General features: G+C 29.2%; 1 protein-coding gene across 4 annotated transcripts in view; it reads right to left on the minus strand.

Moving 5' to 3' along the window:
• The window catches only part of LOC136092454 (solute carrier family 22 member 15-like), a 66849-nt gene that overhangs the window by 46297 nt on the left and 483 nt on the right, over nucleotides 1–20069 (minus strand). The window contains exons 1-4 of one of the 4 annotated variants that reach the window (XM_065820710.1): nucleotides 19222–19425; nucleotides 18938–18996; nucleotides 18247–18758; nucleotides 17690–17793 (exon numbers count right to left, since the gene is read on the minus strand). In XM_065820710.1, coding sequence (XP_065676782.1) covers nucleotides 17690–17793; nucleotides 18247–18612 — 470 coding nt within the window. In that variant the 5' untranslated portion in view covers nucleotides 18613–18758; nucleotides 18938–18996; nucleotides 19222–19425. Of the gene's footprint in view, nucleotides 1–17689; nucleotides 17794–18246; nucleotides 18807–18937; nucleotides 18997–19221; nucleotides 19426–20069 lie in introns of those variants that run through there. The other 3 variants (XM_065820709.1, XM_065820712.1, XM_065820711.1) reach the window with 3 other exon arrangements.

Here is a 20069-nt window from a genome sequence, read left to right on the forward strand (position 1 = left end):
AAAAATTACCAGGCATTAGTTTTTTTAATAAATATTAAAATTAGACACATTCAACTAAATTTATTTTTCTAGATTTCAATGATGCAAAGTTATCAATAATTTTATTGTAGCACAGAGATTTTGCCAGGGGATTTTCAATTGACAAAATGTCAAGATTAGTCAAACGTTCTTGACCCATGGAGGATCTTAGATAATTTTTCAAAAGCTTAAGTTTGCTAAAGCTACGTTCACATGATGCCACAGTGACGGGTAGTGTGAGAAAGATTCTAAGAGCAATTTCAATGAAAGGGTATGCCTCAGTCAAAGAATAGTTGTGCATAAATTGCAAGATTTTCAATGGATTTGCGTTTTTTAAATCTGGAATCAGGACACTGGCTTGAAACTTAAAGCTTTCAATTTCAGATAGAAATTCATTAGCATTAAGATTACGAACGTATTTTTGACAAAGTTTATCTCCACATTTCTTCAGATCTTCAACTGACATACTTGCAAGAGAGTTACCATTTAGAAACTCAAAATCTGATGAAATCTCAGCCATTGTTTCAAATTTCCAGTGTAATTGTGTAATTATACTGTCAAAGACTATATTACAATTAATTTCAAAATCTTTTTCTGGAGGTATGTGTGAACTTTCTTCCCTTGTTTCATCATCAAACATCCTTTTTGCTTTTCGTTTTCTTTTGATTGGAAAGCTAGCTTCAATGTCAAGATCTTTTGATATTATTTCAGCTTTTTTCATGCTGTTATGAATGCCCCTGTCTCGAAGGTTTTGTATAGAAGCAATCAGACCAGCAATTTTGATGCAATATCAATTATCATATTTTTTGATTGTAAGCTGCGATTCTCTCTGTCAATTAATGTAAGCATCATGTTCCAAAGATCTAGCCAGCAAAGAAACTCAAAATCAACTTGAATCAAAATCTCTCTAGCTCCGGACCTTGTTTCAGCATTTAGCAGAGAATCATAACTAATTTTTTGTAAAACATTGCAAACATTTGTGATTTGATTATTTAGTGAATGGATAGCCTCCTTTTTGGCAGACCAGCGTGTTTCACTTTGACTTTTTAGGGTGACTTCAAGTGTTTTCATCAGTTTGTCCCATCTGGTAGTAGAACTTGAGAAGAAATTGAATATTTTTTGAACCAAAAAATGTAATTATAAATGGGGAAACTTCTGCTGAATGGACTCCTACAAGATTTAGAGTGTGAGCTGCGCAAGGCACATACCGTGCTAAATCTTTTTTTGCAGTTATTTGGGCTTGAACACCAGAATACTTTCCAGACATGTTGGCTCCATTGTCATAACCCTGACCCCGACAATCTTCGATGTTTAATTCATCTTTATGTAAGCTGAATAATATTTCTGAAGCCAGACCAACTCCGGTTTTTTGATGAGACTCAATGAAATCCAGAAAACTCTCTTCAATAGAACATTCTCCATCAGTGACACAAACATATTGGATTATTTCTGACATTTGTTCTTTGTGAGAGAGATCAGGTTTTTGTTATTTCATCTCCCCAAGGCCCAGAAGGCCAATACAGATAAGGAGGCTACTTAATTGTGGTTATAACCCTTCCTTCAACTCTATAACTCCGAAACACGAACCTTGACGAACAAGGCCGCTGCGCGGAGAAACAAGTTGAGCGCGGTACAACCAGGGACGTGGTGGGGATCGAACTCGGAACCTCTCGCTTACGAAGCGAGCGCTCTACCACTACACCACTACCGACTTTTTTTTAATCCATTTTGAACGTCCTTGTCTAAAGATCTTCCCTCTCTCAGATTTTTTTCCATTTCTTTCCATGAAGTGAAACACTTTCTATGTTCACAGCTATTCTCGTGTTCAGGGATTCGAGGGTTTAGTTGTTTCCATTCTGAAAAACCTTTTGATGTATCTGCAAACTTGCTTGTCTTTGTGTTTGAAAAAATGATACATGGAAAGCAAAACAAAGAATTTTTTGATGCACTTTATAACAACGATTGACGATTAACTTTTTCCCCATTAGGAAGATTTTTTTCAAACCAACTAGAACTGAAATGTCTGTTTTCTGATGATGTTAATGTGGTAGGATAGACTTCTCTCTTGTCTTGTTTAGCACCATGTTCAACCAAAGAACATCTTATACTGTCATTAATTTTGGGCCAAGTTGGTGGATCATCAAACTTGAATTCTAACAGATTTGTTGTATCTGCATTTTGGTTGACTTCATTGTTTTGCAGTAACTGTTCATCATCACATCGAAAAAAAACTGGACTTTTTTGCGCTGTAAAAATAAAAATAAACTATATCAACATTTTTTCCATTGTAATATTGCAAATGACATGGCTTAGTTTGCTGAGTTTTTTAATTAAATTTATTTTTAATTTTGACTTGAAAATCCATCAATAAAAATATTTTTACCTGGTTGTTCTGTTTGATCTTCGCTTTTTTTAATCCATTTTGCAAACACCTTTTGTAATTTTTTGTCACTTTCGAGTCGTTGCTTTTTTAACTTTTTGAAAGCTGAACCAGATAGCTTTATTCTTTTTTTTGATGGTGTCATAATAGATTTTAAAACTTTTATTTCAAAATATTTTACTTTTTCTTGACAAAGATTGAATGAAAGTTTCTGTGTGCGACTAGGTGTAATCAATAAATACAAATGCAATTATTTTGCCTCGATTTCTTTTTTAAAAGTTCTCAAGTCAAAAAACTGCGAGTTAAAATTATTGCAAATCTGGGTCGTAAAAGTCATTAAGTAAAACATTATTTGTAGTTTTGAAAACATTAAAGTGTTGCGTTCCAAAATCTATTGTTTGTTTAGCCATTTGTAAGAGTAATTAATTCTTACGCTTAAAAAAAATTAAGTTATTTTTTAAATTCGCGACAATTAATTTAGTTATATTTAGTCGTTGCGTATTTACCTTGATTGCGCAGTTTTTTCACTTCTTCCCATAGTTTCTTTCTCTCTTCCATAGTTTCTTTAGCGAAATCTTCGTTAATATATATTCCACTTTGGAAATTGGAAATTATTTTAATTTGCATGAAGGTGCGAAAAAAATTATGAGGCGTGTCCAAAGATTTTGAAACGCAAGTTAAAATTATTTTGGTTTTGAGGCGTCTTTAAAACATTTCATATTATTAAAAAATGTTTATTAAATTTTGAAATTTGCCGCCTTGCTAATTTGCCGCCTTGCTAATTTGCCGCCCATGGCTGTGGTCTCGTTCGCCACCCCTTCACTACGGCTCTGATTGGTAGGTGTGGCATATCTACCATGAACAGTCAGATTAGTTTAACTGAAAAAATTTTTAAAAGGCTTTCAATAGAAATGAACAGTTAAAAGATAGACCCAAATTTCAAAACATTTAGATAAAAGTAAATTATCCAATTAAAATCTACTCACAAAAGAAAGTTCTAGCTTTCATAGTAGACTGTAGAATGATTAGGTGATGATGACTGACAAACTATTCGTCAAGGTGGCTTAAGTAAAAGTTGCATAACATTCAAGTTTTGTATAAATCAATATTTTTATACAAACACTGTTGATAGGAAACGCTTAGTTGCAGTAAAAAAAAAAATCAAAAAAATAAAGAAAATTGGATTTATTAATGTTCCCAGATACGAAGACTACATTAATTTTAACATTAACAATTAGATTAACTTACATTTAATGATGAAAAAGAAATGAAAAAGATGAAAACTTTATTACATTCAATAATGGAAACATAACAAGAAGAGTATTTAAAGTAACGATATCGTTTCTAAAATAATTGGAGTTGATAAAAGTCTTCTTAAAAGATTCTAAACTATTCTTTGTGCGTTGAATTGTAAACACCCAATATACCTAAATAAACGTAAATTATTTTGAACTGCTGCATTTCAAGGATTCACAGCAGATTTCAAGAATTTACATTAATAATTATAAGGAGATTGCTCTGCTTATCAGAGCTTCTTATCACTTCGGTAAGACAATGTTCAGAATTAAAGATGGGACTTGCCCTTTCAGAGAATGTTTAGACTGCTTTAGATTTATTGTTGTTGTTGCTGTTGTATTGATGGTTGGATTCCAATGAGGTTTTTTTTGAATAAGAAAAATTTGTAAAGAGCTACATAAATAGAGTGTATATAAAAAATTAGAAGGTCCAACGAATATTAGGCAAAAATTTCGTTTTTGGTATATTTGACATTAGTTTTTAATAGTCGGTATTCGACGGAATAGTTTGCAATACTCGACCTGATACCGAATACCAACAAAGATTGAAAAAATCGCATAATAAGTATATTATAACATATTTAATATAATTTGCTTTTTTTTTTATTTACTTCCATTCTATGGACTATATATCTTTTAAGATTTAGTTGTATAAAAATTATTTAAGAAACAAATAAATAAGATCTTAAAAATTAAAAAAGTAGTATAGAAATTATTTTAAAAACAAGTAAATGAGATCTATTACTATACCCTGCTAGTGGTAACATGTAACACAGTACAACCTGCTTTAGGGCGTTAAATGCATCCGACTACTGTCTTTAAAAATGCCTCCTAGGCAAATACTCTAGGGGTAAACAGATTTTATCTGTTGACCTGCCTCGCACCACTTCTTAATCTATTAGGCTGGCATAGATGTATTTATAATATATTGTTTCCAGTTTAAGATAATGAATGCTGGATCTTCTAGACTCAATGCATAGATTTTGCTTGTGTTTTTATGACAAGACAACGCATTCTATTATCTTCTAATGAGGGTACAGCTCTAAACTCAGTTTTATGGTTCGATGGCCGAATGGTTATAAGGTTTCCCGAATTCTGTTGTCGCTCTCAGAAAGACTGATTCCATCAACAGCTGTAAAATATCAGAGTACAAACAGTGTCATGTTGCGCATAGAAGGTGTCCCTGTACATACTTTTGGTGTGCATTGTTAAGGCTATATTTGGAGCCCTTTATTATGGCTTAGGGTTTACTGTAAATAATGAAGCAATTGCTTGGAATTTCAAAAAAGTACTGAGTACTATCTTTGCTAAGAGTCAAGTTCTTTAACAAATTTAAAAATGAATAAAGTATCAAAAACTATATCGCTAAGTTCTTTAAATATATTTTTCACAAATATACGTGGTTTTCGAAGTAAATTTTATTTTTATCTTATCTCATGCAAAGTTCACCAGACCTATTTGCTCTTTGTGACACTAATTTGAGTTCGGCTGTCTCATTTTGTGATCTTAGTGTTGATGGTTATCTTCCTTTAATTTGTAAAGACTCCGATAGTTACATGCTTGGCCTGGGCATTAACATTTGTGAGAATTCACCCATTTGTGGGGAAACTAGGTGTGAATTCACAGGCTATTTTTTTATGTGCTTTTGTTCAGCAAAACTTTGCTCTCTCGCCTTTCTTTTTGCTCTATATCGCTCTCTTTTATCTCAAAACTTCACTCTTTCCGATGTTATTCCGATTAAATTGACCAAGCTCTCTCTCTTTATCCATCAACCAATATCGTTGTTGTTGGTGACTTTAATACGCATCACACTAAACGGCTAGGCTCTAGCGTCAGTGATTCTGCAAGCGTTAAGACCCACAACTTTTGCCTTTCTCAATGACTGAATCAAATAGTCAACTCGCTTTCCAACTCGCTTTCCAGACAATCCGAATCATTGACCTTCACTACTCAACTTATGTCTTGTTTCTGATCCTAGTCAGAGCTCAGTTTCTCCACATTTACCCTTAGGTGCTTCTGATGACGGTTTGATCTCTCTAAAACTGTTGTCTTATTCTTCTTCTTCATCGGAACCCTCCTATCATTGAACCTCTTACAACTGTTTTAAAGTTGACTAGGGCTCTTTCCGTGATTTTCTTCGTGATGGCTCTTGGAAAGAAATCTTTCGTTTTCTGCGGACAAATGTGCTTCTTATGTGACTTATTCTTATGCTTTTATTTTTTTTATTTGAATGGTAAAATGAAATTTGCTATTAATAATGACATCAAACAAAGCAAATTTATTAATTAACACAAATTAAACTCAAATTTATTAATTAACTCAAACCACTTAGTAAATTTGTTAAATGCTATTCAGGTAGATTGCTGATAAAAACGAAAATAAAAAAGAAGACCCAAGATGGAACCCTGTGGTATATTGATATTAACTTGTTCTTTGTTAGAATATGCTTAACTTTTGTAAACATTTTTCTAAATTGAAAATAGTAACTAATTATGCTTTTTTATTAGTAGTAAATTTTAATGAATGAAAAACGTATGTGTGCCAACGTATGTGTGCTAGTTATGAATGTTTTTTAACATTCCTAACTAGCACACATACGTTGATAAAACGTTAGAGCAGTAATGCAAATTACTTTAGCACAACTTTGCTTTTGTATCATTTTGGTTACAAATTCAACGTCGCTAACAACACAAAACCAATGTTGTATATTAAGTTAGTGAAGTGTAATATTTTAAGTTGGTTAAATATTGTATTTTTAGTTGACACAGCGTTGTATTTTACGTTGATACAACGCTTTACTTTAAGCTGGTTCAACGTCGCATTTATTAATATATGAATATATATAATATAATATATATATATATATATATATATATATATATATATATATATATATATATATATATATATATATATATATATATATATATATTGACACACATAGTGTTAGAATGTTTGAAAAAAGATAACTTTTTGATGGTACCTAAAGTTACATGCCTTTCGGCAACTATTAGCAATTTTTATTCTTTAAATCAAGAAAAAACCATTAAAAAATACATATATATATATATATATATATATATATATATATATATATATATATATGTATTTATATATTTACTTGGCCGTACCGAGCCAATTTTGCGCTTCGGGCAAGAAAAGAAAATTGCGCCCCCTCTTCCCCTCCCTTCCCCTTCCCACTCCTTAAAAAAAAAATTGAAGAAATTTAAACGAAAAAAATGATTTATTGATCACAAAATTTATCACATCAAGTTATAAGTAAAATTTGTCATTAAGGTTGCACAAACTTTAGTTCAATGCCACTTTTCTGGCTTTTCTTGAGGCAAACTCACTAAGTAGTGAGTATAGTGTTTTATGAGCTTAAGTTTACTGAAACTTCTCTCATACGTAGCAACTGTGACTGGTATGGTGAGGAAGATGCGAATAGCAATTGTTGTGTTGGGATAAGCATCGGTCAAAGAATATTTATGAATGAGCTGCAAAATGTCGATCGGGCTAGATTTTTCAAATTTGTCCATCATTGCGGCAGCTTGATATTTAAAGCTTGCCATTTTTGACTGGAAATCAAAAGAATCTAAATCTGCCTTGTCAATTTGAGATAAGTTTGCAGCTTTTTTCTTGAGTTCATCCACTGAACTTTTAGAGAGTGAATGCCCACTGAGGTAGCCAAAATCAGAGGATACAGCAGACATCAGCCTCAAACCGCCACTCTATTTGTGTAATAATGCTGTCAAACACAAAGTTGCACTGAGATCCGAATTCTGTTTCTGCTGTGAGAAGGTGAGAGTCATCTTCAGCTTCATAAAGTGCTATTCGCTTCACTTTGCGCTTCCTCTTAATTGGAAAGCCACCATCATTCCGCTCTGGTTAGCTTTTTCTGTGGCATCTTTAATAATATTGTCCACCCCAACATCTCAAAAATTCTGAATGAAAGCCTTCAACCATTTCATTTTTTTTACGGCAATGTCAATTGAAATGGTTTTTGACTGAAGCAGTTTGTTTTCCCGGTCAATTAGAGAAAAAATTTGACACCAGAAATCCAACAAACACAAAAAACTGAAATCAATATGAATGAGAAGTTCTTTTGCACTGCTAACTGTGACAGCATTTGTCATGGGATTGTGGATAATGGATTCCAAAACATGAAGAACATCTTTGATTTGTCTGTGCAATGGTGTAATTGCTTCTTTTTTGGTAGACCATCTTGTGTCACTATTTCCCTTTAATGAGATGGTCAACGTTTTCATCAGTTTTTCCCATCTTGACGTGAAGCTTGAAAAAAAGTTAAAGATGGCTTGAACCTTTCCAAAAAACGTAATCATGAGTGGGGAAACCTCAGCAGCATGAACACCAACAAGATTTAAAGTGTAAGCTGCGCATGGAACAAATCTTGCTGACTCATTAAGAGAATGGATGTGAGCTTTTACACCATTGTATTTTCCAGACATATTGGCTCCATTGTCATAGACTTGGCCCCGGCAATCGGAAATGCTTAGACCATCCTTCTCCAATTTTTCACTTATCTCTGTTGCAAGACCTTTTCCGGTTTTTTGGTGAGATTCAATGAAGTCCACAAATCATCACTGATGCGGACATACCTGATGATCTGAGTCATCTGCTCTTTGTGGGAGGTATCTGGAGTGCAGTCAAACAGAACAGAGTAGTATTTAGCTTCTTTGATGTTTGACAAAATTTCTTTCCTGACTTTCTGCCCAAGTAACTCAATCAGCTCGTTTTGAATTCAAAGGGAAAAGTAGGATGTTGTGGTTTTTTTTGCTTTAACGGACGCAATGTGTTCAGCCACTAAAGGATAATAATGGCTAATCAACTAAATTAAGCTCAGAAAAATGCCACTGTTTTGTTGACCGATGTCTTCTGTTGTTCCCCGAAGGGCAAGATTGTTCTTGGCACAGAAAAAAATTGCATCAACAATCACTTTTAAGATTGCTCTCCGCTTTTTCTCTCTCTACAGATTAGAATTCAGGGTCTTTCCTTCCTTGAGGTTTTTTTTAAGAGTTTTCCGATCAGAATAGCATCTTTGGTGTTCATTGTTGTTTTCATGCTCAGGAATTCTTGGGTTTAGTTTTTTCCAAGTCACAAAACCCTTTAGAAATTTCTGAGAAATTGTTGGTTTTTGTTGTTAAAAATAACAAACAGCAAAAACAAAATAAAGAATCTTTTTTATTGCTGTACTGCAGCCAAGTGCGAACAAATTTTTTACCATTGGGATGAATTTTTTCGTACCATTTTGAGCTGAAGTGTCGCATTCTGTTGTCAAAATCAAACAGCGTGTTTGGGAAAAATTCTCATCTGTCTTGTTCTGGCCTATGCTCAATCAAAAAGCATCTTGTTTTGTCCGTTATTTTAAGCCATGTTGCTGGATCCCTATGTTGAAAATTTTCTACCGAGGCCACTAGAATTTCTGAGATTTCTGAATGAAGTTCATCCTCGTCCATTTCAGCTGGGCCTGAAAGCTAGGCATTTTCATCTTCCCTGGTTGGTTCTGAATCAGTTGTACAAAATTCTTCTTGACTTTGGCTGATGAAAATCTCCTCTTCAATTAATTCCAAATGATGATCTGAACTAAATTAAAGTCAATTATAGGATCTGTTGAACTGTCATTAATTTCAATACAAATATCCTCTGAAATAATTTGTTTCTCCACTGAGTTTGTTACCAACCACTTTTTGAAACAGTTTTGTAGTTTCTCGTCACTTTCTTGGCACTGTTTTTTATTCTTCTTAAATTCAGCACCAGATAACTTTTGGGTTCGACTCATAATAGAATTAAAATGCTCAAAAGTTATCAAAGGTATATTAGTGTTATAGGGCGCTTTTTTGTTCAGTATATGAGCTTTAATATTTAAGAGTTTGTGTCAAGAGGCGGAATTTTAATTAATTTTTTTATCAACAGCAGCGACGCCGTGAACGTTTTGAAAAGCCTGAGTTATTGTAAAACTATCAGTCATGAAACAGTAATGCTTTGTCAGTGTGTTCATGATACTATAATAATTAATTGCCTGCATTGATTTTTAATTAGCAAGTTGAAAAATTTAAAATAAAATTTAAAATAATAAGTTCATAAATTTGTTATCTGGTCACGTGACCGGGGGAAGATGACTTATTTTGCAAATTCTGCCTCCAATTTTATAAAAATTTGAAAAATACTTACTACTCTAACTAGAGTAACACAAAATAAACACGCTCTACAAAAAAATATTTCTACAAAAATTTTATCTGAAGGGCACCATTCATTTTGAATAACCGGAAGCATGGTTTTTTTTTTTTGCGCAAAAGGTAAACTTATGCGCATAAAATTGCGTTAATAATATTTTAAAAAACCAATTGGCGTTTTAAAATACAAGATGGAAATACAGTTTCGTTTTCACCCATTTTTAAGTTTTTTTGTTGATTTTTTTTATGGAAAGTCATCTTGCTCCATTCGCCATCTTACCCCGTGTTCTCCTACAGATTCTAATAACGTCCTGCCAACGAACATCAACAGCTCTGATTTTAAAAATGGTTTTCCCATTTTTTTGTGCTGCAGCAAAAAGAAGGCTTTAAGGGGTAGACAGCCAGAAAAGACTTACTTACTATAGAATACTTGCTGACATATATACTTACTTGCATAGAATACTTACTGACATACCAGAAAAGATGTTAGTTAAAAAGAAAGAAATTAAGATTTTTCACTTTAACTAACTTCTTTTCTATTTTGTCAGTAAGTATTTTATTCTTTCATGGTAAAAAGAAAACCAAAAATATTCCCTCTAAGAAAATTGCTCAAAAGACAAAACTAATGATTATAAACTCACTACGCACCTTGAGCAGAGCAGATGTGTTGAAGAAGTAAAAAAAAAAAAAGTAAAAAAATAAAATAAATTAAATAATTTTTATATATATTCATCTTAAAATATATATATATATATATATATATATATATATATATAATATATATATATATATATATATATATATATATATATATATATATATATATATATATATATATATATATATATATATATATATGTATATATATATATATATATATGTATATATATATATATATATATATATATATATATATATATATATATATATATATATATATATATATATATATATATATATATATATATATATATATATATATATATATATATTATATATCATTATTGCGTATGACACGGAAGTGAACGGACGTGTTTTTCTTGCGAAAAAAAAAATGGATAAATTTAAAGATTCCGAAATCTCAATACAGTTAGTATAGCAAATTTTTGAAGAGATGTTTCTGAAACAGCAAAAGGATATTTTGAAAGTGATAAGCGGTAACTTGAAAACTACTAATGAACGAATCGATGGGTTACTAAAAGATATTAATACAATTAAAGCCACTTGCGAATCTTTAAAAAGAGAAAATGAATTGAGAAAAGCTGATCAAGTAAAGTTAAACAGTCAGTTGCTAAATTACAAAAAAGTACAAAAGGACATTGAAGAAAGTTTATCGTTTCATCAAGATTGTCACGATAAAAAGGTTAGTGACCTAGAGAAAAAAATCTATTCAAAATCTTGTTTAGGAAGTGAAGACAAAACAAAAATACGACAACTCGATGATCGGCAAAGAAGAAATAACTTAAGATTCGAGGGAATTACTGAAAACGAGTCAGAAAGTTGGGATGATTCGGAAATAAAAATAATAAATATTCTTGAAAATAATCTAAATTTAAATGGAGTGAAAATAGAAAGAGCCCATCGGACAGGTAAGCCTAATACCAACAAGCCAAGAACAATTGTGATTAAGTTACTCGATTATAAAGATAAAATAAAAATTCTGAAAAATGCAAACAAACTTAAAGGTTCGGGAATTTTTATAAACGAGGATTTCTCTGTCGAAACATCTTTAATACGAAAAAAATTGTTTGAAGAAAGAAAGTTACAATGGAACAACGGTAAGTATTGTATTGTTATATATGATAAATTAATTGTAAAGGATTTTAAAAAATCAAATATTTGAACTATTTTATTTTATTTATTATTAAAATTACTCTTATTTAAAATGGCTGACGAAACTGACAGATCCAATTTTGAGTTTAAAACGTTTGAAATTAATAATTCAACACTTTTAAATCAAAGTTCGGATTCTGATATTAACTTTTATAATAACGATGAAGTAATTAAACATTAAGTAATTTAGCCCATTATATTATAACTCAAACTCAAAAAATATCACGGAAGAAATGGACGATAACTCATTTTCAATTCTCCATATTAATATTAGGAGTATTCAAAAAAATGTTGAATCATTAAAACAGTTTTTATATAAAATCAAAATTAGTTTTAACATTATTTGTCTTAGTGAAACATGGTGTCGTGATAAAAATATTGAAAGCGATTCAAATTTCCAAATACCTAATTACAATGTGGTACACCAAGTTAGAGGTTGGGGCAAGGAAGGTGGGGGTTTATGTTTATGACAATGAGTTAATTTATTATTAACTCATTGTCATACAAATTTATGCAAAATTTAAGCTCAACCACTAATGACTACGAATCATTATTATGCGTGGAAATCGTTAACAAAACCTCAAGAAATATTATTGTACATGTACTATATAGACCGCCTGCAGGAAAAATTAATGCATTTAAAGACCACATTAAAAAAATAATTAAAAAAAAATCAAGTTTAAATAAAAGTGTGTATTTTATCGGAGATATTAACCTCAACATTTTTGACTACGACGTTAATAAGCACATTAATAATTTCTTTAATGTCTTTTTTCAATCTGGTTACATACCATTAATCAATAAACCCACGCGTGTAACTAAGGCTAGTGTGACATCAATAGATCAAATTTTTACCTATGAATTTCTTAAATCAAAAATAAAAACAGGAATGTTTAAAACGGATATTTCGGATCACTTTCCGATTTTTATTATTTCAAATAAATGCAATAAGTCTTATTCTCACAAAAGGAAAGTAACAAAACGACTAATAAACGATACCTCCATTAAATCTTTTCATGATATTATATCATTTGAAAAATGGGACGAAACTCTATTAAATTTAAATGCTGATGAAGCCTATGATATCTTCTTAGCTAAATTTCTTAAATATTATAATAAAGCATTTCCCAAAGTTACAAAATTAATAAAAGAAAAAAGCCTTTTAAGCCCTTGGATAACAAAGGGAATTATTAAATCTTCAAAAATAAAACAGCGATTATATTGCAAATATCTTAAAAAAAGATCACTAAAAATTTTTTAGTGATCTTTTTTTAAGATATTTGCATTTTTTAGTAAAAAATGAAACTAACTATAAAAATTATAAACGTTTATTTGAGTTAATTTTGAGACGTTCAAAAACTAATTACTATTCAGATCAAATAATAAAAAATAATGGTTCACAAAACACACGGCGCGTTATTAAGGAAGTAATTGGCAAGAAAAATTTAGACAGAAATGCTCTGCCAAAAAATTTGAAATTCAATAATAAATTTGTTGTTGATAAATCTATGGTAGCAAAAACGCTTAAAAACTTTTTTGTTAATGTTGGTAAAAGTTTAGCCGGTAAAATTGAACCATCTAAATTAAGCTTTAAATCATATTTGACATCAAATAACACTATTATGTCTAATCATGAACTTACGAAGTAAGAATTAATGAATTCAGTATCTATGTTAAAACCTAACAAAAGTTCAGGTTTAGATGATGTCATCAGTAATGTCGTTATTAATTCACTAAAATATATAACAATACCACTTTTACATAATTTTAATTTATCTTTAAAACATGGAGTTTTTCCTGAAAAACTAAAAAGTGCAAAGGTTACTAAATTTTTTGAAAAATTGTTTTGTTTTTAGCTTGAGTTCTTTTATTTTTCTTCTTATTCTTAATTTTTAATTTTATTTATTTTATAAATGTTTTAAATTATGGAACACATTATTGGATAATGAGTTAAAAAAAATTCCTTCCCTTGATCAATTTAAAAATAAAATAAAAAATAAACTTTTGATAATTGACAATGAACAAAACTTCTTCTGAAACTTTTAAATAGGAGTTATCAATCGTTTTATTTACTTGTTATTTACTTTATTTTTGATCATATTTATTTTTGATTTTAATCTGAATCTTTACCTTTCTTTGATGTTCATGTTTTATCTCATTTTTATTTGTTTTTAAATTCAAAATCTTAATAAATAAAAGTTAAAAAAGAAATAAAATTATGTGTGTAAAAAGTATTTTTTATATTTGCATTTTATGCATATATTACATTGTGATAACGGTAATACTTTTTTGTTATTTATATTCTTGTTTTGAAGGGGCTTGGCGATAAGACTGAATTTGTCTTCTTCTTCCCCCAGCCGTGTTTATACATTTTGTAAAAGTCTAATTTTGTAAAATAATTCTTTATGGTGAAATACATACGTACATACATTAATGACGTCTCTAGTTCAAAATGAGCAAATAAATTTTCAGTTTCGTAAAGAAAAATTTAATGTATCTATGTGAGAACTGATGTAAAGGATTTAGAAAGAGGCGGTGAATATATGCTTAGAAGATAATATTGAGTGTTGTAAATAAAGGCGAGTGATTATTTCTTACTTAAACTTATGACTTGATCAAGTTAGCTTTTTACATTTTTTGTTTTTTTAAATTATAAAATAGTTGAAATTTTAAATATGTTGACTCTTATATAATTCATTGTATAAAACCCTCTAATTTTAAAAAAACATAGATATATATCTATTTATATATCTATCTATCTCTATATATCTATCTATCTCTCTCTCTCTCTCTCTCTCTCTCTCTCTCTCTCTCTCTCTCTCTCTCTCTCCCTCTCTCTCTATCTATCTATCTCTATATATATATATATATATATATATATATATATATATATATATATATATGTATATATCTATATATATATATATATATATATATCTATTTATATATCTATATATTTATATATCTATATATAAATATATTTATCTATTTATAAGCCCATGTTTGTTTTTTTATTATTAAAATATTTCAAAACTAAACATTACGACACAAAACTAAAAAAAAACTATTTTTATGCTTTAGGCCATATCGTCATTATTAATTACAAACGAACTAACTTAATCAGTCAAGCATATTCGACTTATTTTTGTAATCTAACCATTTTTAACTACTTTAAGTTTTATAAAAAATAAAAGTTATATGTTTTAAATCAAAAACGTTAAAAGCGATACAAGCTAATCAAAAGAGCATAGAGAAAATAAGTAACCAATTTAATCAAGTTTGAAATTTAAAAAAATGCTGATTTTTAATTTTCTTAACGCGCTATAGTTAATGACTCTAAACCTATAGATAGTAAATATTTACGGATTACTATTTACTTATAAGGAAATATTACTCTATGAGTATAGCTTTTACTTCACCATGATATACTACAAGTTTTGAGCTTTTTACAACATTTTATTTATCTTAGCTTTCTTGTTTGTTTGTTGGTTTGTTTATATTTTTTTGGTGTCCGCGCTAAACAAACACAAGGTCAGCGGTAATAATAAAAGAAATCGTTAAAAAAAGTAATTAAAGCAAACGACGCTAAACAGGCATTAGTTTAGCGTAAATAAAAGAAATCGTTAAGAAAAGTAATTAAAACGAACAATAAACAACAAACTTTTAGCCTTTTATTTTAGCGTAAATAAATAGAATCGCTGTTGAATAATTAAAAAAATATATAAAAAAAACTTTAAAAACAATATTTTAAAAATGGATTAAAAAGTAAAAAATCAACTATTTCATGGGACCCAAGTACTTTGTGTACGTACACAACCTGAAATATCATTAAAGTCAATGACTGAAGATGTTGAGCAACTAAGTACAACTCATTCCTATTGGCGTCCAACATTTTCAGTCAACTTTTTTTTTTTCAGTCAACTTTTTAACGACAACATTTTTAAAATGTTGTTTTTAAAAAGTTTTTTTTTATAAATTTTTTGTTTAACATTACTTCAAATTAGCGGCACGTGCGGTTGTCGCGCAGTGGTTTGAGCGCTTACGTTAGAAGCCGGAGATCCAGGTTCGAAATGAACTCTGGACATACAGTCGTGTTACGGTAAGAAACTTCCTAGTTAAATGCACTTTCGCGGTGCTCTGTGACAAGACCGTTAGGTCTTCTTGGGGCACCTAAATAACAAAATAAAAAATATTTAATTCGATTATTATTTTTGATTGGGGGATCGTTATTTAATTTTTTCTGAACAATTTTAATAACATAATAACAGATAATTTAACTCGGTATGAACAAATGGTGATGTTTTTGGAAAAACTGTCACATGGAGTGATTCCATTTCAACTCGGCAACTTTTAAAACCATTTTAATTATTGCACTGTCAATAAATAAATTATCCTAGGTAAATTCGGGCACCCTATTTAAATTAGTTTTTAGGATGAACAATTTTTTAAATTCCCCATTTAAAACCAGTTTTGCTTATTTTAAATATGTTTGAATATTTTTCAATGACATGGACACATTTTATGATTGCAGAAAATATTAGCTAAATAAATACCAATAACAGGCATTGTTTAATAAATTTTATTTGACAAAATAGGTTAATTTATTTAAATTACAAATAATTAATTAAGGGTAATTAATTAAGTGATTTCAATTACAGTTAATAATATAGAATTGTGAATTTAATAAAATAGATTGAAGACCATGATTGCAATTCTTAATAAAAATGGCAGGTATTTAAAATACCGCTTAAATTTGTTCGCCACAATTCAATTTAAGCATGACATTTAATGGCATATTGTATTACTTTTTATAGAATGTAAAAATACACTTATACTTACAAGACAAAGAACTCGCTAATGCAGTTAACGTATGACGTCTGTTCTCAAGTATTTAAGCGTGAAAAAAACTTTTCCGAAAAGTTATCTGAAAGTTAATTTTTTTTTTGTCTTTACTATAGAGATTTAGGTTAGAACAGACAGATCAAATAGATCATGAGATCTATCTGTTCAAAAGGGTGTTAGTGTTATTTTCAACGTACAACCGGTTTTTTAAGGAATATAATCGGGTAGTCAGCATATGACAAATTTCAGTCGGCAGACTTTTATTTTCGCGGATTTTTTGTTTTTCTTCAAGAAAGCAGTGGGCAGTTTTTTTTAAGAATTTTCTCCCTCTCATTTTATTCTTAGAATCGCCTCTGAACAGGTTTATAACTTAGAACAAAGAACAACGCAGTTGTAAAAAGATCTAGCAAGTGTTAAATATTGTATAATGCAAGTGTTGTAAAAAAGTTGTAAAAAGATCTAGCAAGTGTTAAATATTGTATAAAATACTTGTATAATGTAGTTGTTTACAAGCAATGTACTTCAAGAATAAAAGTGAAAGGTATTTACTCTGAACTTTGGTTTATGTTCCGCGGGACAAATTTTTAACTAACAAAAAGTTTACGTGTATTCACAGCAACTACAGAGCTTATGCTAGAAACGTTATAGCTCAGGATTAAGGCTTTTAGGATGTTGTTTTTTTCCTGCTTAAACAGCAAATATGCAGAGAAGGAAAAAGAGATCTGTACACACGGGAAAATATACAATTGGTTTGTTTATCTTTCTTCTTAAGGAGATTTTTTGTATGCGTTGTTAAAAATTTCACCGGCGATTAAAATAAGCTTGTTTTTTATTACTATTAAGTTTTCATTTTGTCATCTAATTTTTTAAAATAGTAGTTTAATATTAAAAACATTAGATTTAAAAATAAAATAGCGAAGACTATTTTTTTTTAAATAATCATGCATATTTTTCTTTAATCCTTACGATAATAATAACGATTTATGGACGAAAAACAACAAAGAATGTTTAATTTAAAAAAGTCAATAAATTTCAAGACGCAGGTGGTCTTTGCAATGAAACGGCATATCATATTTCGAATAGATATAATATACGTATAAGAATTTTAAAATAAAACTTTAACTTACCTGTCTGATGCAACGCCGAAAGCAATAGAACCAATAATATCGCCAACTTGAATAACAGTAAAAACCGCATAAGTAGCAGCTAGCTTTTCGCAAACTAAATCCCACTATAAAGCAGAAATTGTTAATTAATTTTTTTTTAATATTTAGTGATTACGTTAAGGTAGTCTAGTCTTTTTCTATAAAGGACCATACTAAAATTTGACTAGAAAACAAGACCCATTTGCATGTGCGCATGCAGTGTACATAGGTGTTCGTTGCATATAATTGTAAATCCAAAAAAATTTAAAAAATTTACACAAGGGCCTACATCACGTTGTTATGTAACATTAGATTTATATCCTAAGTAAATTTAGTAGACAAAGCTAAAATATTTGTTTCATTTTTCTTATGGACATGATAATGTCCATATTAAAAATTCATTTTTAACTTAACTTTAATTTAATATAACATTAAAATTTAAATTATCATTACAAGTATAATTATTTTTTATGTTTGTTTTATTTTTAATATCAAATAAATTTAAAAAAATAAAATAAAATTAGTCAAAAAAACTTTACCTCTGTAACAATAGAAAACTGTTTTTTTTTTATAAACCTCCAAGATTCTCTTTTCATGGAGCATCTTTTGTTATAAAACTCGTGATTTGCAAAAAAGACACCAGTTTTGTTGCATTCAATGCTTCCATGGTTGCAGGTCCACGGAGGATTTATTCCAACAAACGTAATGAGATAAGTTTGATATGAAGCAGGAATCATTATTAAGCATAAAATAATTAAAGAAAGAAACTGGCTTCTTCCAAATTCTCCGATTTGTCTCATTATTTCATCAATGTCCATTTTTTTATTCGCTGACTCATTAAGTTTCTTATCTTCGTCAATGTTTTCATAATTTGATTTTGAGTATTTAAAGTTTTTAATTTTCATTTTCTATTAATAAATTAACATTAACACGAGTTGATTCTGGCTTTTCACGATTTAGGTGTATATACTTCAAAGTTACGATATACTTCGTCGGCTACTTTGCTAACGTCAGCAAATAATGCACGCGAGATTATTGTTTTTGCGATTAACTAAATTTTTATTTATTTATTTATTGTTAAATAAAAATTGAACTTTCTCTAGAAAAATAAACATAAAAAAAGTGCACTTCAAAATTTTAAGTGTAACAGTAAGTGTATTTTTAAAAGTAGTGTAACATCGAATATTCATTTTTCAAGCAAACAAAAAAATAAAAAGAGAAAAACAATACTTCGGATAACATTTGAATTTGAACAACCATAATCAAGGAAGCTCAATAGCGGTCAATTTCTATAAAAAAATTTTTTATACCAAAGCAATTCGTTTTCTTTTTTTTTTCTAGTTTATAAAATACATCGCCGTTAGGTGTAAATCAATGTAGTACCCAGTAATCCATAAATAAAAACTGTATACAAAATTAAAGTAACAACAACTTTAAGCCAGTGTGAAACATAAATAAATGTTTAACATACTTTAAATGAAAATGTAATACTTAAAAATTATTTTTTTGTATACCTCTCTCGTGTCCTTTGACTTATTATTATTTTAAATATATTTTTTGTTGTTAAACTTTTTCTAATTCTTATAAATTGTCTTGTATTTGAGTTTGATTTCAAGCCAAGACGTTGTTAGAGCACTGAACTTGAGACCCAAACAAGGTATATACACTTCATTGGTTAGTATAGCCTTGAAAACCACATTATAAGATAGATCATTATCACTTTTTCCTTCCTCTGTAAGTTTATTTATATTGTCTCGTTTATTTGATAATTTGAAAAATAATCACGATTGTCATTTAGTTAAATATTTTAAAAAAAGTTTCTGTCGTTGATAATTTTTGTTAATTCTTAGTAAAAATTAAAATTTGTTTGTTAAGAAGACTTTTTAAGATTTTTGTTTCGATCAGTTTAAAATTGCTTTCTAAATTGCCCTTCTAAAATGTAACTTTTTTTTCATATAATATTTTACTCTTTAAAATGTATGACCTAAAATAGTTAAAACCACAAAAATAACTAGCCTAAATTTTTAAGAATCACTAGACCAGAAAAACTATTATTAACAGCATTAATAAGCGTTAACTTGTTATTGTTAAGTTTTAAATTATTTCTTTTCAATATAAAAAAATGAAAAGAATTAATTTGTCCTTATCTTATTAAAAACTTTAGTATTTCGTTTTAGCTGAACGTTGGATAAACGTTGGATCAACGTTGTTATTTACTTTAATTTTATATTTGTAATAATATTGTTATTGATAGAATATTATAAAAAAAAGGACAATTTTTTTCTCTCCGACTGTATTAACAAAATAAACTTTTTTTTTAAATTATTCATCTAAAAATTATATTGAAAATTAATAAAAGTTT

This window comes from Hydra vulgaris, chromosome 15 (assembly GCF_038396675.1).
Source record: "Hydra vulgaris chromosome 15, alternate assembly HydraT2T_AEP".
NCBI lineage: Eukaryota > Metazoa > Cnidaria > Hydrozoa > Anthoathecata > Hydridae > Hydra > Hydra vulgaris.